This window comes from Cloeon dipterum, chromosome 3 (assembly GCF_949628265.1).
Source record: "Cloeon dipterum chromosome 3, ieCloDipt1.1, whole genome shotgun sequence".
Classification (NCBI taxonomy): Eukaryota; Metazoa; Arthropoda; class Insecta; order Ephemeroptera; family Baetidae; genus Cloeon; species Cloeon dipterum.
Window position 1 is genome coordinate 26,182,375 of NC_088788.1, and position 23,959 is coordinate 26,206,333.

General features: G+C 38.1%; 1 protein-coding gene across 3 annotated transcripts in view; it reads right to left on the minus strand.

Moving 5' to 3' along the window:
* LOC135939367 (protein white-like) overlaps window positions 1-23,702 on the minus strand; it is a 43,102-nt gene extending 19,400 nt beyond the window's left edge. The window contains exons 1-12 of one of the 3 annotated variants that reach the window (XM_065483698.1): window positions 23,526-23,695; window positions 16,317-16,563; window positions 13,986-14,224; window positions 13,427-13,498; window positions 12,737-13,074; window positions 12,460-12,543; window positions 12,170-12,404; window positions 11,973-12,104; window positions 11,461-11,689; window positions 6,696-6,801; window positions 6,331-6,499; window positions 5,766-6,164 (exon numbers count right to left, since the gene is read on the minus strand). In XM_065483698.1, the coding sequence (XP_065339770.1) occupies window positions 6,063-6,164; window positions 6,331-6,499; window positions 6,696-6,801; window positions 11,461-11,689; window positions 11,973-12,104; window positions 12,170-12,404; window positions 12,460-12,543; window positions 12,737-13,074; window positions 13,427-13,498; window positions 13,986-14,224; window positions 16,317-16,563; window positions 23,526-23,615 (2,043 nt within the window). In that variant the 5' untranslated portion in view covers window positions 23,616-23,695 and the 3' untranslated portion in view covers window positions 5,766-6,062. Of the gene's footprint in view, window positions 1-1,945; window positions 2,103-5,765; window positions 6,165-6,330; window positions 6,500-6,695; window positions 6,802-11,460; window positions 11,690-11,972; window positions 12,105-12,169; window positions 12,405-12,459; window positions 12,544-12,736; window positions 13,075-13,426; window positions 13,499-13,985; window positions 14,225-16,316; window positions 16,564-23,525 lie in introns of those variants that run through there. The other 2 variants (XM_065483699.1, XM_065483701.1) reach the window with 2 other exon arrangements.
* Window positions 23,703-23,959: the final 257 nt, after the last annotated feature.

The following is a 23,959-nucleotide window of genomic DNA, read 5'->3' on the forward strand; positions in this document are numbered from 1 at the left end:
GGTAGAATTTATGGCGCTCAACTGCATCTTCTAAAATCACTCCTGCTGCGTTTACAACTGCAATGAGTCGAACCAACCTTTTGGGAATTAAAATAAATGAAAATTTCCCACTCTCATAAGATGTGATATGAGTTGGTTTGGTTATCAAGGTGGAGCGCATCAGATCTCAAGGTAATTTCTAATTTTACGTCGTAGACGTCTCCTCGAAAAATCGTCTCGATTTTACGATGCTACGGCGTTTGAATAACGTTTTATTTTCTAATCCGCTTCGATTAACATTCTCTGCCAGTAGCCTCCTACCGTGTCAGTCGCACAATTTGCATCTCGGTTGTCAAATATGCAAATAATATAATACCGGTTACATTTTAAGTACATGTATTGTTGCCGGATTTTTAATTTCATCCACAATGTATCACATTTTACATTCTCATCACAAGATCAGGTCATGCCCCTTGATTTTTAATTATCCTTTTGTGTATGAGCTTGTTGTTTAAAAGCAAAATAATGTTTTACTAACCCTAATGGATGATACTGAACGCGGCTGCACAGGCATTAAATGCAAATGGGAATAGTGTATATACAGCCGCGTTCAGTATCATCCATTGTGGTAGTAAAAATAAACCATTTTGCTTTTAAAAAATTATATTGTTAAACGTCTCTGTTTAAAAGATTGATCAGATGAATGATTTTTGTAGAAAAAGAACAAAAATTTCGCTGCTGATTTTCCAATGGTGTCCAGCAACCATAGATTAGGTTTAGAAAACAATAAAAATCCTGTAGCCTATATAGCCATATAAATTGCATTGGGAAGATAATAATATTATTTAGGCCATATCTCCAACCAATAAAGCATATGCTAGAAAAATTCGCCAAAAAAGCATTATTTGTACATTGGTATCGGTTTTCTATTTTATCAGAAATATATTTGGTGTGCAGCATTTGTAAATTTTAGCATTTACCAAATCTGAAAAGGATATTTGGGAGAATGAAGAGGGTAGTATGTTTTAAGTAGATTATTTTTACAGGGTCCTAAATGTTATTTTCAATATAAATATTTTATACCTTATGAAATGATATTTTGTTAATGAATTAATTAGTACAAAAATTTACGCGTGGTCTCTCTATTAAATAATAATGTACTATTCTAAGATAACAAATGAGTCAAATAAATTACTCAAAGCCTTGTATTAGTAATTCATCAGCTTTGAAAATCTGTATGTGGCGCACCGAACAAACCAACAATGAGCAGAGGTAACTGCTCACAAGGTGAGTCAAAGAAAGTTTTAAGTCACGTGCGGGCACGCTTGCGGGTCGTAGGAAGGTGAGTGGACCTGTTCAAATCGATTCCCACCAAGTCTACTCTCCCAGAATCTATTTTTAGATTCAAGGTTCATCTGGCAGGCGCCCAAAATAATTGTAGCGGTGCTATACGTATACTCTATACTATAGCCACCTGATAACGCAACGCAGAACGCAGCTAGTGTAATATGATCATTGTTAACTATGACAAAGTTGCAATTCCACCGACCTTCGCACGATGACGTCAAGGCAGACTCCTCGCCAGGAGAACTAGTGCGAATGTTATTATTTGGAGGTTGTGATGCAATGTACTTTATTATGCAGCTAGCATATGTGAAAATTAATTAATAGTAAATAAATCTATACAGGTAGTGTTAATTAATGATACATACTTGATAAATAATCAATGCGTTTATTTATTCTAAATATAAATATAGTTATTAAATTATGCTAAATTGTCAATTTTGTATAAAGAAAAATTCACAATGTATTGAATACATATATATTGCTTAATAATATAATTTTCATTAATTAAATGGAATTAAATCGATATTTTGATTGATACGAAGAGTTCTCAATCAATGAATGAATTGGGTAAAATACCAATGATTTAAATTTTGAGGAAATGTTCCAAGTTTCCACTTACATTTTTCCTCTGTTGAGAGAGGCCCACGAAAAGGGCCCAATCCTAGTAATGACGTCTTTTACCTCAAAAATAGTGACAAAACAAGCCAAAAAAGTGGAACTTTTGAGTCTGGGGAACGCTGCGTGCGCGTTAGGAGTCATCCGCGCCGACCGACTGACAATGAGTGTTCACTAAAATTGTGGCGGCTTTTTCAACTGCAGCCGAAAAACCTGTTCTATTAAGGATAGGAATTCTTCACCACATAAACATCTCGGTCTGTTTCCAAGAGTTACGGCCATTTATGCATCGTAGAGTCGACCTTTTTGTGATTCGTGACAAAATCGAGGGAAACGCAACTTTATTTTTTATTTCGAAATGACCAATCTAATCTAAACCTTAATGTACTTAATTTAACTCCAATGTGGAAATTTTTCTACTGCGGAGATATGCACTCCACATGATTTTATTGGGTCAACATGTTTATTTACAGAGTGGTGTAATTAGTTTTTTCTCTGTAATGGTTAGCTAAATGGCGATTCAGAACTCATTAAAATGTTGGTCATTTAATGGCAGTAAACGGTTAAAAGTAAAAATTTCGAAAACATCAATTTCGCTTACTCAATTTCAGCAATAAGAAACTGTTTACTAATAATTATAGTGCACAATAAATATCGGCAATTTTAGGGTGTGAACTCTGCTCCCTTATTTCAGTGGCCAGCAACATTTAACAAAGATGGGAGACAATAATGATTTTCCCTTTAATGTTTGCACAGATGGTTGTGGATTTGAAAAGAGCAAACCTTATAGTTCAAAATCTATAAAAATTTACAAAAAATTAAATAGTTGAAAATATTCGAGCTTACAGTAGAGACATACAATATGCGTTAATCTATATAATTGTATGCAACTGAAATTAAGTTTTTTATGATAATGGCAGCTCTAGTAGGTCTGATTCGTCTCTATTTGATGCATTCATAGGGATTTCACAGCCTTAAAAATGTTCAATTAAATAATGCCATATCAACTATTTTTATCTTATTCAATCAAGTTCCTTCCAATAGAGCTATTTGGTTTAACAACACTACTATTGCCTAAAAAAATGTCACTTTATAAGCTGAGAGATTTATGTTAATTTTGGTTTAAAAGGTTTTTTTACAACTTTTTCAAGCGTAAGTCAAATGCACGGTCGTAAAAATTGCTTTGAGGGCTAAAAGCAATAAAATGTTTTATGCCATAACTCAAAGCTAGGTGCGAATTCAAATCGAATGTATGAAAATCAACAATTCTATTTAAAGAACCAAAGCATATGTAAAGACATTTAACAAGTTATTTCGCTTGAATAATAATTAATTAAAAAAATTACAATACTTTTAATTGAAACTCAGTCTGATTTTCCCACTCTCCTCTACTAAATTAAAACACGTATAGCTGCAATTTCAGCACGGTTATTTTAAAAATAATTAAATATGCTGTAAATGCGAATTTGGCGTCAGAAAACAATTCGTCGGTATTAAATTTTTTTGGAACTTAAATAAATTAAAAGTAGATTGATTAATTCAAGTTGAATAAAAAATTTGCCAACTTGGATTTTACATTTCACGTAAAATTATTATTTTTTGTTGTATTTGTCAGTATTTTGTTGTTAAGAACTTGCTGAAACTCACGATTGCAAAATTGTATTAAAATATACCTTTAACTTAAACAATTCACCGCACTACAGCCCACACTTAACAAAATTGAACAATGCATCGCATGCATTTTGCAATAATTTAGAAGACTGCAAACCCCGACACAATAATAATTCCATTGCGGATATTGGAGGAAATCCCATTGCTGCGCGATTTGAATGAAAATTAATACTAACCGAGGTCAGTGCGCGTGTATATAAGAGGAGGAAACAGTCTCTGCTCGCCGTTTGCATTTCTAATTGTTTTACCCATCAATATTCCTTCCATTGGTTCCAAGTGAAACACTTTATATTCAAATTTGTACGTGATTTATGAAACAAACTCTAAACTTCCACAGAACTTGGAAACAAATTTGATGGATTTAGACTCAAAAGCACAATAATCAGTTTACTTCTTAAACAAACTATGGAAAAGCTACAGTTTTCGCCGCCGAGTTACAGTTTTCATCACCCCTTCTTTAACATGGGATTCTCATAAGAACTGGCTAGATATGTAACGCGGCAGAAACTGTAACTTTACCATAAATTTTCTTAGGGAAGACATTCAGAAACAAGAAACATTTTGAGAAATTGCCACGATCTAAAATATTCAAACGTTTAATGTATAAAATCAACTAAAGCCAGCGGAATTGGCTTCAAAACTTTTTTGTGGATCAGCAACAACTAGGATTAAAAAGTAGTTTGTTTTCGAACCTCCGCTCAGCACATCCCGTGGGCTATGAGCTCAATGGGTCCCAATAACTCCGCTGAGGCGGATAACATGGGGCTCGAGAGGCCGTAGCCCGATGGACCAACGTAGCAATCTGTTCGCCTCCTCGCACCAGTATCTTTCATTGAAACATCCGACATATTTGTCCCTATAGCCGCTGAAAAGGCGCCTCCCAGCCTGGAGAGCTATTTGAACATTTCGAGTCACTAAACCAACTTGTCTTTATGTTCAAACTTATATTACAATTATTACTGATAGAACTTCAAAACTTATTGTGAGTGCAGTCACTCGCTTTCCACGGCCCGTGAAATTGTTGCAGCGTCGATTTTGTTTTGCATGGGCTACTGACTAAGCAAGAAAGGCTAAGCTGCTATCCAGCATGAGAGCGATTTAAAGACTTAGCAACGTGGAGTAGTAGCCGATATTTATTGAAATGCGAGGCTTGAGAAAAACTTAATTAGTTCTTGAAAATGTTGTTTGCGCCTGAGAACGAAGATAAATTATTGCTGGGACAGAGAGCGAGTTACGCTCGCTAAGTAAGCGGAATAAATCCGATTTTTATCCTTTAATTTTTCCTACTCTCTGCAACAATAATTTATGCATGCTTAGCAGGATAATGAGAGTAGCTGCTGGACACACCTTATATAGAGGTAAATAAATTCGCTTGTTAGAGCCTAATAAAGTGCTGCTATTGGCAAATGCTGATCGTTGTGTCCCCCCTCACCCCCACTGCCGTCGGCCCCTGCCATAAGCGGTGCACTGAAAGTTCCACCTATACCTTTGCTCTCTAAACCGATTGGTTGGATAGAGCATTCCCACTGCGACTGCATTTTAATTACTTACTCACGACTCGGTTTTTTCTGCAGCTGTTAATTTCACGCCTCAGATGGAAATTTTGAAATATTCTCTCATTATAAATTCTCTTGTTTATCATTTTCCGTATGCATGCAATTATAAAAGCTAAATTGCCTGACAATAAACATGCACGTCCAAGGTAACGCTTTTTATTTGCAACGACTGAATCTGTAATAATATAGCTTTGGTGAAAAAATCCTACTGCTGGCATGCAATTGATCAGATGTAATAAACTCCTGGTTTTAGATTGCCAACAGCAGCTTAAACGCGTGTTTGTCTGCCAAAAGCCCTGATGGCCAAGTTGGAGATTTTTGCGGCACGCCGGCTGCATGATTTAAAAGTTAACACGCTGTAATTGAATTTCAGCCAGCTACCATGGGTGGCAAGATATGTCTATAAACAAACTTAATTGACAAGTTGAGTCGATACCATCTGAAAAGCAGCGTGCATAAGGTATTTAAGCTCTTGCTGATACAAGAAAAATAATAAACATCTTGCCCTGCTTGAACTGATACTGATTCATGTTGTATTTCTTCAGAAGGAACACAAAATCGGGCTTAATAAAAAATGTGAAAATAAAAGAGAAAATGAACGGTTAGAACGAAATCATTCCATTTATTGAACTTTTTTGCTGCAAATTCATTGGTTAAGATATACAGGTTGACTAAACCACTCTTAAAAATACAGTGATACAGTTACAAAAATAAAAGTAAAAATGCAACAAAATGATGTTATCAACTTGACGTGTTCACTTCACATGTCGCGGGAGGAAAACAAGTAGCGTTTCAAGTCCCGCACTTGAACGAACCCGTCTTTATGCAGACAATACTCAGTGATGCCGTTCACGCAGATCTCTCTCACGCATATTTAGCGATTGTTTTCGCTTATTAAGTCCTTCTAAGAACGCGACACTGAAGAGCTGCATACGCGAAGATCCTGAACGAGACGATCAAGCCCAGAAGCGCCAAAATGTCAAAGTAGAAGTCATCCTGAAAAGACCGGTTTATTGATCCAATTATTTGATAAGGCATAGAGAGTGCGTTCAGTGCAATTTATCGAAATCTTTTTTATTCCCTTGAATCTCGTTTATTCTCATGAATTCTTGAGAGTGTTTTGCAACAGCGGTTAAGTGAAATAATGAATTTATTTAATTACCACATAGAAATTAAGCGTCTGCAGGACGACAGCTCCGTTCTTTGGGCAGGTCGTGTTTTGCTCGCACTCAATGTAATCAACGTCGCTCCATTGGTTGATGAGCAGTGCCTCGTTGCCATATTTGAACCAAGATAAATTGCTCAACCATTTGAAGTACGGAGGTACAGATCTGGAAAACACCAGGTCAAATGTGTCGAAGATTAGCTCATTTTTAATTATTTCGCGCTAAAAAGGACTTGGCCGCCAACAAAGGCAGCGGGGATTTCACAAGAGAGCTTGAGGTTGAAATAATACCCTTGCACTTGGAGTACCATGGTTTGATTTCTTTGAAATTTCCGGAAGATTAAATAAAAATTAGAACTCACCCGGTGTTGAGGAAGAAGCCTCCGAAGAGCAAGAAGGGAATCACCACTGGGGGCCCAATTGAAAGAGCCATGTTGACACTACTGCTGATTGACGAAATCAAGTAACCTGTTGGCGAACAAAATTAAGGAAATTAGAGATACGAAGATATTGATGGTGTTAATCGCGAGCCATTATTATTTTAGTTAGTTTCTGCATTTGAAAAGTTGTGAATCGACGAATGGTCTACCCTCGTCTCTTTGAGCAAAACTCAATATTATTTTTAGCATTTGTTAGTTTGGCTGATTTTCCCCTTCTTGATTGCGATTTGTTTAAAAGAATTGCTCAAAACCTATGGAATCCCAATGTCACGTTATTTAAAGAACAGTTTGAATTTGATTCCAGAAAATTACTAACACGCATCAAAAAGAGAACCTATTTTATTATACTTTGGTCTTCCAATATTAAATACGAGTGCTAATTATTCCTAACAGCAGAAGCGATTACTTAACATGTGAAGCCGAGAGAAAAACGCTTTTGCGAGAAGGAGAATAAAAAGAAATACAGCGGCGTACTCTAAGCGACAACCTTTTTAATTTGGAAATTTAAAAACTTTCAGTGAAAAGCTAAGCCAAATTTAGACATGATTTTATTTAGCATATGTATATATATAACGAGACCGCTTAGTTGCAAAGTTTGTGAACAACATCGTGATTTCTGTGGCCTGGTAAAAATTCGACCCTGCCGAAAAAATATTGCTCTCCAGCGTCGTAACTTCTGAGTACAAGATTATCTTTTCCGTAAGCGGATTTGAAACGGAGCCGCCTGCCGCTTAACACAGTCTGGTTTTCGTAGCACGCTGTGTGGCACAGGCCCACTGTGTTTTTTACCATTGCAAATTAAATATAATTTGCTAAACCACTTCGGATCAACAAGATAAATAATCATACTTCAATAGAATCATTTACTCATTTAATCTGAGCGATTTCTAAACATGATCCAGTGGAAATAGTATCAAAAACTTTCTAATGTTTGGACGACATCTGTATCTGATTTTAAGCAAAAAATATTAATCTGAATATATGTTGTGTATTTATATGCCAAACAACCTCGGGCCAAGTGAATGTAGATGTTACAGAGGAAAACATAAACATTCGCTGTATAGCGCTAAAAATAAACCGCTTTCTTCTTCCTAAGGCCTTCTTTGCAAGGCTAATTCGCGATTCTAGCGCGATTTGTCAACGGCTGGCTAATTTTAGAATATTCCATTAACCCAAACGTCACGTAAACACGTAGGTGAAAGTCATTTATACGTGAGGAGATAAAATGCGTCTATTCCTTTTAATGTCAGGCGATTGTCGCAATCGAGCGTCTATTTTTAGCCAGCAGTCGCCAAGCCCAACTAAATTTAGAAAGGTGCCTATATAATCAAACTGTCAATGCGAAATGTTTACGCAAACAAAAATTGCCAACAAGGGCACATTGTTCGAACACCGATTCATCTCGTGAAGAACATTGGCTTGCATTTGGCACACGGATCATTTATCATAGCCAGACGTGCATCCAAGGATTCGCATTATTTTTAACTTTAAATTGTCTCGCCAAGTTATCAATCTCGACTGATTGTGAAACCCGCTTCTTGTCGGTTAGAATTTGAAACTTATTTAGTCACATAGGACCAGGTTTTAGCAAAAATTCTGCAAAATTGCCGGATCCCAGGCTAGAACCTGGTCGCATTCTGAGGTTCTGGCTTCGGATTTAAATTATTCTGGTGCTCACATCGACGCAAAGTGTCCCTTCATTGCCTCGGCTCTGTTAAAATTCCTGATCATGGGCTGCCTGCAAAGCAAATCCCTTCACGTTCATAAGCAGGAATCGAAAAACCGAGAGTTTGAAGCAGCCTTCGAAACATCTTTAATATTAAGACTGGTTGGAATTGCCACGTTATGCACGTTGTGTATGAATTTAAATTGTATGCATCGGCAAAACCAGGCGATAAATTATACATATATGTTCACTGGTCGATTTTTTATCTCGCATCAACCCTCAAAGTTGCAAGTGGATTAAGAGAATGTCGATGTTAACGATTTAAATATTTCACGCAAAATGGTCTCAGGTGTGGATTTTGCTTAAGATTCTACCAGAAACACGTTCAGATATGGCTAATTGTGAAATATAACTCCTTACTCTCGGCGGGAAACTGGACATAAAGTACATTACCAACAAATCGTTCTGTCGACTGAGTCAATTATGACTGGAAATCGTATGTGTAGCTTCATATTGTTTATGAGCGAATTGACTGCTGCAATATGATGTCGTTCTGTCGTTTGGAAGGAAAGCAAGAATTCGCTCCGATTTAAACATAATATCAGCGTGCCGTAAATTTAAACAGATCGATTTAAGACTCATTTAAATATTGCCGTGTTTGCGCAATTTTAACACATAGTTGACTTTATCTGGAAGGAAATGTAAAATTGTGGTAAAATGGAGGTTTCTCGTCGTTTTTGTAACATCTTTGTTAGACTGCGCGGTGCATTATACCGTACTGAAATTATAATGCAGTACGTATAAACTATAATATTGTCTGAATTATTAAACGGTTTTGAATTCCCAATGATAATTCGTTAAAAGAATAAAACGACTGTACAAAAGGGACTCTGAAGATGGGGCTGAAAGGGAACTTTTGGAAAGAATATTATCTGGCACGTTCTCGTACTGGACAGATAATGGCTTCGGCCCCAGAGGCCTTAACAGCAGTACTTCATTCTTATTATTATACTTTCCGAAATATTTACTTTTTAACCTCTGCTCAGCACATCCCGTGGGCTATTAGAGTATGAGCTCACCGGGTCCCAATAACACTGCTGAGCGGATGACATATCCAATGTGGCCATCTTTTCGCCTCCCCGCACCGAGGTCTTTGATTGAAACGCCAAACATTTGTCCCTAAAGCCGCTGGAAAGGTGCGAAAACCAGCAAGTCGGCGCCGGTGCGCCTCCCAGCCCGTTGAGCTATTTGAGCATTTCGAGTCACTAAATTAACCACTTTTTTGCCATCTCTGACATTGGGCAGGTAGTATTAGATCCCCGAACTTCTCAAATATCTCCCACTGCTTTGACACTCCTGAGAATGCCTTAACAAAGCGAGCCAACGGGATGTTACCTTTTATGTTCCATGCGAAACAGGGCTTCAGCCAGAAGCTGAAATATAGCAAAGCAATACAAAGTTTATGTTTGGCCGCTTGGAGCAAAATGTCCAGAGTTTCCAATTCTTCACACGAAATTCAAGTATGGGTTAAAAGTGTAGCCCATGAATTTATTTCTAAGATAACATAATTACAAATTTTATGAACTAGCTATGGTAAAAAAATTAGCTACATTAAAATACTGTATTATTAAACCTCTTTCAAATAAATTTTGTGAATTTTATTAAATTCCGATACTTGAAAATCATATAATTAATATTACGCGCTAAGGGCTCGCATCGTTTCAGCGGCTAATTTAGAATCGCAGAATATCATACAAGTGTATAAGATAATTTAATAATAAATATTGGTATTGATATATTTATTCCACCTCATTTTAAATTAATGGAGATTATTGATGAGATGGCAGGAATCGACGTTTAATATCAATTTGAGCAAGCACATTTTTCCCCTTACGTGCTTGTAAATTTTGCAGCAAAAAAAAATTAATCAATTTCCTGCTGAGTGGCTGCTCCTGCTGCTGTTCAAGGTTAAAAATCATAAATCGTTTTAGTTTCAGAGGAGACTAATTATATGTACCTCTGATGTTTATCTTTTATTAGTTCTGAGAGTTAATTAGCAATAAACATGTCTGCATTTGGTCGACAATTCCACGCTTGTAATTACACAAACAATGTTGCTGATACTCTCTGCAGTCCACACAATAAATGCACACTCATTTTGCACAGCTCATTGAACACTCGTTGGCACCTGACAAGATGCAATCACGCAGGAATACAAATTTGCTATATGGGGTCTGTGCTGAAAATTGCAATTGAAAATGTGCCTTATCGTCATGTGACAATACAATCTCGTGATGCATTATATAACTCTGTACCGACGGAGTACGTGCGAATTCCGAATTCCGGTGTGTGATGCTCATCACATATTAAGGCGACTTGACGAATGGCAATTCATCGTCGATCGCCAAAACATCGGCGCCTCAAGGCAATTTAGATTGTTCACGTGTGATAGCGATTGAGCCGCGTCTGACGCATAAATAAAATTATTTCGCCGCGCCTAATGGTTCGCACGCTCGATCGGCCTCCGCTTTTCAAGTATTATACAATATTTTGGTGACATTTTCGTCTTGGGAGGTAATTCAAACGTGATTTGCTACCTGCATTGAAATTAAATTAGCTTCATGCGTTGAAATCACCATCAGAATAGGATAGGGAGAGCAACTATTATATAACACAACGACTGGCTGGCAACACTCAATCGCATGACGTGAATGTTAGCCGCAGCTGAATAATTCTTTAATATGCGATTTTTATTTTCATATGAATGCCAGACATGCTTAAACTGGAACTGCCTTCATTGATTTAATTTAGGGGTTCCCTTTTTTCTATCGCATGCGTTTTTTGTATAATTCAATGCTAATTTGTTATTATGAAATTCTTACTTTATATTTGACGACCTTTAATTGTTTAGCATTAGTGAGCATTATCATGCACTCTCTTATCTCTTATTCCTGTTTATTTTTGCTTCAATTTGAATGAAGAGCGAGTAGCCCAGTAAAAAAGTTAAGACGTTTTACTCACCAAATGAAGTGGCTACGTTGGCGACAAGGGTCACGATGAGGGCGGTGTTGAAAAATTTGTAGGGTTCTGGTGTGAGTCCGATCATGAAGTAAGTTACCACCGTGAAGAGGACTGGGATGGCGATGAAAATCGGAATTTCGGCCAACGTTTTGCACAGGAAGTAGACGTCGGCCCGATACATTCCGTTCGAGTGTTCACGCATGAATATCGGCAGCTCTGAACAAAATACCTAAAACAAAGGCACAGGGACACAGTGGACTGGTTTAAATCATTGATTTATATGTTATAGAAAAATGATTACTCGCAGATCAGTTAACGTAAATGATTCAATGTCTGCAGCAATAATTTATGCTTGGTGTCTATATTTAACTATTAAAATGCCATAAGGAAAATTTGGAAATTGTGACAGGTCCTTGTTTGATAATATGTCTTAAAAATTTCCAATTAATGCTGATTTTTGTAAACCGTTAAAATCTTTTGAATTAGTAAACTTAAAGAGACAATTTGCTTACATTTATGACTGCGAACACATTCTGGAATGTCATGTTGGTGAGGAAAAGGAAAAGGGCGCCATTAATGTTCATCACTCCGTCTTCAGTCAGCTCCTGGCCAAAGAACATGATACCAATCAACATGGCCACCATCTGCAAAAAGATAATAGTTTTGGCTTTAACTTAAGGCTCATCAGACACTCGACTATTACACTTACGAAAGTCTGCAGCATCCGAACTTTGATCAGGATCGGCTCCTTCTTGACGCTGAGCCATGATCTCCACAGCACCGCCCTGAATTGTGCGCTCCATTTCGCCTTGTACGGGCTGCGGGCGATGTCGATTTCCTCCTCAAACGTGGTTTTCGTCGTGATCAACGGTGGCTGGGCGAACTTCTGACCGGCCTCCGAGTTCTCGAACGTGTCGCAGATCAAGTCGACCGTCTGTCTGCATCTGCATGACCAAACTCATCAGTCTGACGCTTGCAAAATGGTATTGGTAAAATTACGTTTCTTCCCTGCTCGGAACCACAGCCAGCAGTTGAATGAAGAAATCGGCGGGGTTGTAATTACTCGGACAAGGGGCCCCGAGTCTGTCGAGAAGATAGTGTATAATAATCGGTTTAATATGATCGATAATAATTCATGCAACTTTTTTATAGTTGGAGGTAGTGATTAATTGGAGCTGGTTTTTTGCATGATGTATTGTGATCACGAGTTGCACGTTGCAAACTTGTTTCAATGGTGCAGCCTCGCTACTCTTTGATTATGGTGATCTGAACTCACTGCGAAAAGAAGTCACAAGCTTCGTGTGAAGTGCCGAGGTAAGCCACTCGCCCTTCGGCCATGAGCAGCACCTTGTCGAACATGGCGAACACCTCAGAGCTGGGCTGATGGATGGTGCAGATGACCGTTTTGCCCTTCAGGGCCATGTTCTTCAGCACCTGCACCACGTTCTGCGCCATAAACGAGTCTAGGCCTGAGGTGGGCTCGTCGCAGAGCAATAGGGGAGGATCGGTGAGCACCTCAGAGGCGAACGACAGCCGCTTCATCTCGCCGCCTGAGATGCCTTTGATGCGGCCTGGGATGCCGATCAGCGTGTTTTGACACTTGGTCAGTGCCAGCTACACATGGGAGGTGATTTTTTTTTATTTAAGCAAATAAATGTAAATTTAACAGAAAAGGGGCAAAGTATAGTACTCTGCGAAAAGAGCACAGACCAACAGAGACTTTTAGTACGTGAGAAACAGTAGTTTCTATAGTTGACAACAAGTCACGAGTTAAAGCTTGTCCTTTTTGTTTAAACTTGATCTAAATACCTATGTACTACATTGTAATGAAAGTAAATGCAAAGCTCTTTGAAGCCCTTATTAGGAATGACAGTATCTGTCAGCTTTTTTTAAGTAATGTATGCGAAAAAATCACTTGTTGAGGGTAATCAATTGTTTGGATGCAAAACAATGGGTACTACATTACCTCCGAGATGACTTCTTCCACTCTTTTCATTCTGGCCTCATATGGAATCCATCTGTCCATGCGGACTAGTGCCTGGGGAAACAGTCGGTGCGAGGTTCATTATTTAAACAAATCACATTTCATTCGTAACATTTATCTCGTTAACTTTGCCTTTTAAAGATAAAGTAATGACAAGATAATTGAAAGAAATCACTTCTCAGACACTCCTTTAAGGATGCATTACAAATTTGCTGCACAAGTAGAGTCAATGCAACAAAGTCATTCGAGCATTGAATGAATTAGTCAAATGAAAGTAAAAGTATTCTGAAAAGTCTATGCATCCTTATCAAGTAGCTAAAAGAACGCATTTCTTTGAGCTTCAATTTAACATTTTTACCGACAGCTTTAATCAGATACAATTATTGGCACCTAATTCTTTAAATTTCATAAATTATGTAGCATTTCAACGCATGATTTTGATAAAATTCGAGCTCAAAATGCAAACTTTAATAAATAAACTTTTAATAAAGTGTGCAACGAAGAGAAATAATCCGCGTGGATGACAAATAATCTTTCGCACCTGGAAAATGAGGTGCTCCCTAACAGTGAGTGTGCCGATGAAGAGGTCGTCTTGCTGCACGTAGGCCGAAAGTGCGGTGATCGTTTCGGCAGTGGCCGGTTCTCCATTGATGGCACGCATCCCAGTGACGTCGAGTTGTTTCCCCGACCTGAAGGTCAGTGTGTTCAGCAATGTGGTTTTGCCGGCACCGCTCGAGCCCATCAACGCGAGCAGCTCACCGGGATACGCCGCGCCATTAACTGCAAACACCAGCGTGGCAAGAATGATTCATTAATCCATTTTTCATATTTCTTTTTAATGAATTCATTACTGTCGCATATTAAAGTCGTACATATACTGATGATAAACCTGTTTTTCTTAAATGCTAACATGATTATTAAATGTGTGACTAAATGCCAATTCACAAATATAAGGAGACAATTTTTAAAATGGCATCAAATAATGCAAATCAAGAAAATGCATCACCAACTACGGAAAGTGAATTATGTATTTAGTCTCCACAGTTGTTTGTAGAATGAAATAGAATTTTAAGCTCTGCGCCTTCCCAATAAATCTAATTTTAATTAGCTGGGCATGCGACTGATGAGACACAGAATCTCAGAAATATGATACACAAAACACTGGAGGAATTTATTTCCCAAGAGGAATTGCACATTCCTCTGACGCCAGTTTTGCAACGACATTATTTGCCTGACAAGCAGCACGAGAAGAATGCTGTCTTTTCGTGTCCATTATATACGTAGGATTGAAGTTTTTATTTACAAGCTCACATAAGATAAAGTCAGCCAAAGTCTCTTGCGTGTTGAAAACTTCTTACAAGATCTAGATGAAATGTGCGCAGCACGCTCGCACTTCAAGGAATAAACACAGTGACAGGTTGTAATTGATGCTGGACAACAAGGACTGTTCTAGAACTACCATTTAATGTGTTACCAAGAATGTGGAAAACGCATCCTCGCGAGTTTTAATGTCTTACAGATAAGATTGAAGTAGTGAAAAGCAAGGCTGAAATTAGCTTTTGCTTCTTAACTGACTGCGACATGCTGCACTGCATGAAGCATGAACGTGTTCAAATTCCAGCTGGCAATTAACTTGTGACAGTCATTTTATTAAAAAAAACATGCACTGATTCAATATTCAGCGCTTTTAAAATTAATCCATACAGCTCATTAGCCAAATAATTTTTTCCTAATAACCATAATTTTTTCCAACTTAATTTTTCAACTCTAAAAATTGTATAGAATTTCATTAGAAAAGTGCAAAACCTAATAACTTAAAACTGAGTGAGCAATGCTAAAAGTGGCTGTAAACAGAACATTGCTACAAACCCGTGTGAATATCATGAAACCAAAATTGCTAACGACGTGCTCTGCGTGTTTGCGACTTTGCCAAATACAAGGACGTGCATACGCACATATGGCTGAATTTCTTTATCTCGGTGACCAGCTGCACACTTAAGCCAATTACTGTGCAGAGCACAAGACACGCAAATGGGCACACAATCGGCAGTAACACTTTATGTCACCTTATCTTGAACTTATCCACTGCTTTGCAAATGGCGACTGTTGAATATTCATTCCAATAGTTCAACATAAGATAGTAAACACACTTGAGAGACTGCTTGACGAAATGTTTGGCAACTTAACGTCTGCTTCATTCTGCACTCCACCGTAGGAATACAAACTGAGTATTTTTTAGCCAGCGTTAGCAGAAAGGTAAAGTGTCAAATTAAGTTTAGAACAAATATTCGTACGAATTAATTTTGAAGTATGATTGATTGACTGCAATAAAGGTGCAAAAATATGCACTGCATTATACAAATTGCATAATATTTCACTGCCTCTAATTCCATTTTTTTTTTCATTTTTTTATTCAAAATCTATCCAAACTTCTCAAGAGGAAACTAAAATATTTGTTTTCAAAATCTGACAAAAAACCCACCAATATTAATGAACAGATGTATGTTTTATCTCTGGCAAATAATTTTTAAACACCCACTCATTTCTTTGATCACTTTTAACCACATAAAAGCAAAACTTTCTGAATTTTCAAAATCTATATCAATTTAAATTCCTGATGGCCAAATCTAATTCATTTTACTGATTCCAATTATTCAGGAACAACCTAGAAGTGAGTTTTACCTGAGAATGCCGTCAATTAAGCCATCACATTCTCCTAGCTAAAATATACCTGAGAAATGCTGGCAAAAACGAACAAATTATGTCCTTGAATTCTGGTCAATTAATTTTTAGTAATGAATTAAAAACAACATGAATTCTCCAACTTGCTGCAAATTTTTGGCAAACAGTTGAAAAGCAAAATACCACGTACCATTTTTCAGGATGTGTTTTCGCTCGCCGAAGTAGCGGCGACGGTTCCAGCCGAAAAAGCCCTCGCGCTGTTCTTGCTGGGCGCAGTAAACGTTCATGTTGGTCCACGTGTACGTGACTCTGTCCATGCTGCCGACCAAGGACGAGGGGTAGGAGCCGGAGTAAGGGGTAGTGCCCCCCGACGAGGGGTCATCGCTGCCCTTGGAGCTGGTGGGCAGCTCGCCGCAGCTCGATCGCCGCCGGTCATTCTGCCGAAAATAGGATAATGGGAATTTAGTGAAACAGAGCATCATCGTGGGAAGATCACGTTTCGACCGCTACTTCACACCGGTGGGAAAATTGCTTAATGCCCTTCATTAGCTACCGCCATCAAGCGTTTCAGAAATCGAATCCGTTGGCCTATAAACAGTGCAGACGATTGCGTAACTGATTTATTTATTCAATTTTGACTCACATCTCGCATCATGCTGATTCTACTCGCACACATTTTTAGCATAAAATTACACGTTAGACAGTGCCACACGATTTGAGGAGCAAAAGTGTTCGTACTGTTCGTTCACCTATGGAATTTCAAATAGAGAAGGACCATTTTTCTTCGGGTTTAATCCGCTTAAAGCTGCACGGCAAAGAAAAGCGAGTTTGACGTAAAGCTTTGGTGGTCGTTGTCAACCAGTTTGTTTTGACATGTCATATTTAGGCCATTCAAGAATGCGCCTTGACGTGGGACAATTGCTCTTGCATATTTCGCAGAAAATTTTGAAATTTATTTTGTTAATGGAGACGCCCAGCTTAAGTACTGAGATATAAAAATCCCCGTTGCCGCCTTATTGAGTATGCGTTCCCAAGCCAAGGTGCTTTGATGTGCTTTACAAAGTTGCAATATTTATTGACTGTTAACAACAAATTTGCCCAAAGTGCTAAAAGCAAGTAAATTATGGATATTTGCCACAAGCCAAATATGTATTATACTAAGCACCTACTGAAAGCCAGTTCGTAGCATAATTTACTCCTGGGAGCAAGGTGGAGAAACATTCCGATAAGTGGTTTTTCATCTACCGGCCTTGCATTTGGACCTCAACAGATCGTAAATTAAATGCCGCTGCCAAAATTTTAATAAAATTCACCCCACTGGTTAATCGAGTTAAATTTTTATCCAATCCAAATGATAGAAATTCGAATAAATTTGTCGACCAACCTAAAAACTGAGTCAAGGCTGCTTGAAGCAGGTTATTGGCGCATCGATGCAAGTTTTCTATTCAGTATTCAAATGAACGCGTCAAAGAACTGCTCGAACAAAACAGTGCTCTTTCTTTTGCAAGAGACTTTGGAATCCTGAATTATCTTTATTCTTTTCAAGTCAACAAAATCGCATTTATCATTCAATTTTCACAATAAGCATACGTTTAATTGGAAGAAAATCAAATTTTTAACAAATGCGACAGTAAGAGTTGAATGTTCAGCTATATTGCGTACTGGAAGTATATTTAGTTGACAATTATTCTCTGCGCATGGTTATGGTTTGATTCTTCTGCAGACTGGATGCATTTTTGAAATCCAAACGGATCTCCTCTTACTCACAAATGGCCAGCTTTTATTCATATTCAGTCCACTGCGGTTAATTCATCGAGAATTCGATCGCCCTAAGTTGTGTTAAGTATATAATATATATATATTCGAGCCGACGTGATTTTACTGGAGTAGCAAGTGCGCTTAGCTGTATATTTTTTGCGCCGAATTCTCACAGCTCGCTTTATCCACGAGGGGAGCAGTGGATAGGATGACTTGGAGCTGAAATAAATGTGTCAATGCAAAAGCAGAAGCGGAATTTTTTCAGTCATGATGTTAATTAGCCAAGACTGGTTTACGGCGGGCAGTGGCGGCTTATTAGTATCAGAAGCTTAAGTAACGACTGTCTTAAAATATTATAATTTTCTGCCATCCGTGTAAAAATCATAAAATTTTTATGTTATGAACGGAACGCAGCACTTAAATTTAAACCATCGTAAATTTAATTAATTAATCGATACTTCATACACGCATGTTAATTAATATTATGCGCAGTGCGGCAAGACTAAAAGCAAAAATTATTAATTGGATTTTTTGCAATACGAGTGAAATCTGCCGCCGAGGTAACAGATGAGCTCTTGACATGAAGCATCCATTAAATATAAATGGCAAAAAGATTTTATTTTTTGTTGAAACATCCATTTCCAGAGAAAAGCATATCGAAAAATCAGAAAAAATGTCAGAATACCAGAGAATATGGAGTGTTTGATTTACTTTGTTGAATTTTACCAAACAGTTGTTAAGCAGCTGATATATACTCAATGGAACAAATGTACATATTGCATCCTTAACTGATTCCAGTGGAGGTTCTTTAACGCAATTTGCCGATCTCGGTTTTTAGGAATCTTAAATTTTCTCACTGCCAATATTCTCTAATGCGCGTGTTGGAATGTTCATTTTTACGCAAATCGAAGGCGAACACATGATGTAATCTTGCTTTCACATCCCACCTGGTCATGTATTTAGATAATATAACATTATTTATTAACAGCTGTATCGATCGACGTGACAGGGATTTAGAATGCGCATTGCAAACTGAAGTAAAATATGTCTCGTCATTTGTGTACATATACGCACACACGTTGTAAACATGGTACATTACCGTTAAAAACGTGTTTTTATGTTATGTTTGAAATTTCAGATACTCGACTAAGGTGATCATGTTTGAAATCTTCATTAAAATTTCTGAAAACGTACCATTGAGGAGTATAACGATATGTGGTAAATGAATAACGAAATAAGAAAAATTATTGTTTTAAAATACAACAAACTCAAATCGCTATTCAATTACGAATAATTATAATTTAAATGAGTAAGAAAATCTAAGCAAGATTAACTCTCCGTGTTAAACGGTTCTCGTCTCTGCAGCAGTGCTGTAATTTATAAATTTTCCTTCGAGAGACTTTATGCAATGCTGAACGGTTTAATCAACGTGATGCATCAACAAGGTCTCTGCTATGTAACGTTGATTAAGAACAGAAGTCGCATTTCAATTGTGAAGCCTGGACATGATAGAGTATAAGTTGCATAAAACTCTCACTCGTGCGCAATTAACATTAAAAGTGCATTTAATCGTTTCACAACTTTTATCGCTGTCAGCCAATTTGCATAAACATTGTTCCTCTCTCGGTAGCGTCGTTTCCAGTTCCAGTGGCAGCATGAAAAATAGAGGTAGAGTCAGAGAAGTCACATGAGAAGTATGATTTTTTGGCTCCACGTGAGGTAAATAATGATCCTTGTAAAAAACTAGCACTTTTCATCCCATCTCGTGACGCCAAGAGATCACATGCATGGCGAAAAAACCACCAGTGACCTGTTGAGAACACATTTTTTGTGTGCCAGTCATGTGATGTTGAGCGTAAAAACTCTCGGCCACCGAGTTTGCCAAGGTTGGGCTCAATTATTTATATCCAGGTTCATAAAATTGATTACAGTTAATTAATCGAGCAACGCGTTTTAATTTTAGCCTTATAGTCTTATCCCTGTGTTAACTATCTGTAAATAATGGCTGCGCTATGCTGCGATTTACTTTTTTTTGTTTATAGTTGATGAAATATTTTATTTATTAAGAAAAATGAGTGATACCAGAGGAACACTTGATTGTTGTGCGATTGAAATCAGGGTTACATTTCCTAACCTCAAGGTTTTTTACCTTTGGTTTACCGTGTTTTACCAATTGATTTAATCAGTGTCTTGCGTAAAAAAATCGAGTAATTTCCCTTTGCAAAAATTCAAAATTTGCGGTTATATAGGTGACAAAATTCCGCCTTGTTTGTAGAAATATTAATTAAAAAGTGCTATTACTGCCCTCAATTTTGCCAAAACTTTATGACTATTTGCGTAGCTTAAGTCGAGATCATGGGCAAATAACTAATACATATATACATTTTTAGCTCGCATTGTTGAGCGAATGTTTTTGCGTGCATGTTGCAATGTCAGAATAGGAGCAATGTCTGGGGGTTGAATGCGGGCTGATTTGTCCCTACATTTGACTCTCTTGCATTGGTTTGCGAAAGTTTTTGGTTTGCACCTTTTCAGCGTGAATTAATTTCACGGGACGAATGTCTGTAAGCATTTCATTAAAAAAAAGCAAGGCAGCAGTACGAGCCGGTCCTTTTCTGGTCTGGGCTTCCTCCAATGAGGAATGAGGCCCGCGCGCTCGCGATGTTATTGGGACATGGAGTTTCCGTGAGTTGTTCGCTAGCAGAGGGTCGCCCATCTCAAAAGAGGTTATCCGATATAACGCACTTAAGTGCAAATAATGCCTTTAAGATATATGCAAAAAAATGGAAATAAACTAGTGCACTGCATTTTTAAAAATATTTACCTTGATCCAAATTGCTGCTTTTTCTTTTCAATTTGAAAAGTGGAAATTTTCTGCATTAAGTTTAAAAGAATATGTTTAGTTAGTGAAATATATAGATGGTTACGTTTTATGTTTGATAATGATAACATATAACCTGATGGTGATGTTTAACAACATAAATATGACACGTTAACGATATGTTTACTTCTCAACGGGGGCAGAGTCAGAGAGAGAAGAGAGTGAATAATCACACGAATAGTGCGTATAGTTGCGTTCTCGTCACAAAATGACGGGACGCACGTGACCTGGTCTGCGTGTAGAATTTGCATTCCCGCCCTTTCTCGACCTCCGATTTTTCTTCACACGTGAAGCTACGTGGAATCCAATTTCATTAATACTCCTCTTAGCACGCTGGAGGATTAAATGCAATGTGTTTCGGGATTAAAGGATCAAACGCTGCAGTGTTTTGATACATTTCACAATACTAAATAGGGTGTAAGATAAATCTGACCTGCTGTATTTGAAGTGGATTAAAAAAAGAAGTTCTTCTATTCCTTTCAAGAAATTGAGAAACGCCTTTTCCAGACCATACAAATCCCCTCGCTGCAAAAATTTCCTTGAAAAATAATCGCGTCTAAGCACTCTAATCCAATTAGTTCGCTTAAGCCAACAATGAGTCGGACGATGGTACACCAAATTTTCATCCCGCTCGACTGAATCAGCGAGCCCAAAAAGCGACCGCACTGTCACCAGCCAGCACGTTTCTCGTTCTGTGTGTGCGTATCGATTGACTTGTCAGGGCTTAATTAAAAAACATGAAATGTGACATCCCGAATATGTATCGGCCGGAAGGAGCGAAACTTGATCCACAGCTAAAAGGATTATACGCTAGCCGAGGGGCTGCACCGCCCTTGGCTCCTAACTCGTGTATTTGTACACGCAAAACAGAGGAAAAAAACTGCGGCTCCCTCGTGTCCTATCATATGTGTGTATTACGATACACGTACGCACGTTGCGCCGAAAAGGGGGACCGCACCGAAAGGTGTTAGGACCGCGCGTGTGTCGCATAGACACTTGAAACCAATGCAAGTACGACAAAAAATAAATATTTAGTGCGCCGCTGTGCACACGCGTTTTACACGACAGTCATTAAGCAGATAAGCAAGTGCAACGATCACAGGTGGGCAAATTCCACTGAACCTGGACGTGGGCCAGGGCGCCGACATTTTATCGCTCACTTTATGTCGCCGAATAATGTGTTTTCGAATTGCTATATTATGCCTTGATCGATAATCGTATTTGCACAATATTGTTTATAGAAAGGAGAAGGGGAAATTTTCTAGTTGCTTTGATTTAGAAATTATCATTTCTTGGGACGTCCGTGGCGCGTAGAATAAATATGCGAGACACACATAGAAAATAAATTTGCAAGGAGGCTAAACACAGCCAAAAATTCCTAAGCGTACCGTTTATTTTTAGATCGATGCAAATTAAGCAATTTCTTCACACATTAAAAACTTATTTTCAATTATTCATAAATCGTTAAAATTTTTGGGTAGGAATTCGTACACAATTTTAAGTCACTCGTTTAACTTTGAAAAACAAAATTCAAATTTTTAATATCTTTCACTCGTCTATACTGCATATTTATGACAATTTTTTTAAGTGGCAGTTCTGCCCAATTCAGGAAAAAATGTCTACTTTTACCAAGAATAATACCTTAAAATTGGATGATACATTAAATTAGCTAGTTCGCACCATATAAAATTCTAAATAAAACGCCTCTTAAGTTTGTATGCTAATCAAACGGCGTGCAAGTCTTCATATTCGGAAAATCTTGATTTATTTCGCGAGAAGGGAAATTTATCCCAAAAACTGCAAAACGTTTAGGCTACCAAATTTAACCAAAAAATTATGTCAGCCAAATGGGTGAAAACCCATTGTTGTTTGGTTGAGATCTTCTTTAAATTTGGATAATACATTTTTAACTCTCCTTTTTCCAGCTTGGTTTTTACTTTATAACTGTCGAATATCCGTGTGCAACTCATAATATGAAAGCTAAATATAAATACCAAACCTGCTTACACGGAGGGAAATTGGAAATGCTATAAGCACAATTAAGCCATGTACCACTTTCACCTCAAGTGTAGATAGAAGATAAATAAATCAAATTAATAACCCGTGAATGAATCAGCCGTCAATTAAAGGTGGAAATAATGTGATTCGAAATAATTAGAAGGCCGGTTGGTTTGTTGGTTGCAAGCCAAGAAAATACATTTTTATTTAAAAAAGCTCGCTGCGATGAGAAATTGCTTGACTGCATCTTAGACTGTGTGCTCATATGGAAAACCGTGGAGTTATAAAGAACAACTTGGCCAGGAGCAGCGGCAATCAAGTATGAAAAGACCACATGCGCACATCACATTTACGCGGGCAGGCAGATAAAGTGGAAAAATCCTGCCGGACGGGTTTGTGCCTACTGCTCGAGACACCGTTCGCCTCTGCGGAATGGCGAGTTACGTAATAAAATTTTATCGAATGAATTCCAGAAACGAAAACTCAAAATAATTTGTTAGCGAAAAACGTTTCCCTCTATCGGTTACAAATCCCAAATAGTCTAATCTGCAAAAGTTGAGATAATATTTGCTTGGGGATATCTCGCGGAAGGAGCGAAAACGCAATGATAAACGGCGCCAGCAGGCTCCTTGATCCCGCAACCGAATGCACCGCGAACCACGTGACCTGGCTTGTGCCCGTGCGCACGTGACTGGGTGGGCCACAGGGTCAGGTGTGCCCTGACGCCGTCGGCCCGATTATTCGACCCTCTACCCTACTGACCTCTTTGTGGGAGTCGCTGACGAGGGCACTGTAAACCTTCTGTCCGGCACCCTCGAGCAGTAAGGGTTCCTTTTCGTCGCACACCACCATGGCAGCGACTAGCAAATGGTAAAAATTCAAGCTGATCGCGCTGCTGCTGGTGCTGCTGGCCAACAACTGGGAACGGGTCGAAGAAAAGATTCTCGCGCGTCCCCACCCCAACGGAACCGGCCCTCGCGAGGTCTCTGCTCTCAGTCAGCCAACATAAATGAATTTGCTCCTGATTCTTGTTTCGGTGCCCAAATTTAAATTACGTAACACCATTCAAGGCAAGCACCAATCCGACCTTGCAAAAATTGGGTGCTAAACAATGAGGAATATTTCAAATAGATTAATAAAACTGATGAAAATTTCAAACTTTTTTTTTAAATCTCAATCGAAAAAGTAATTCAAAC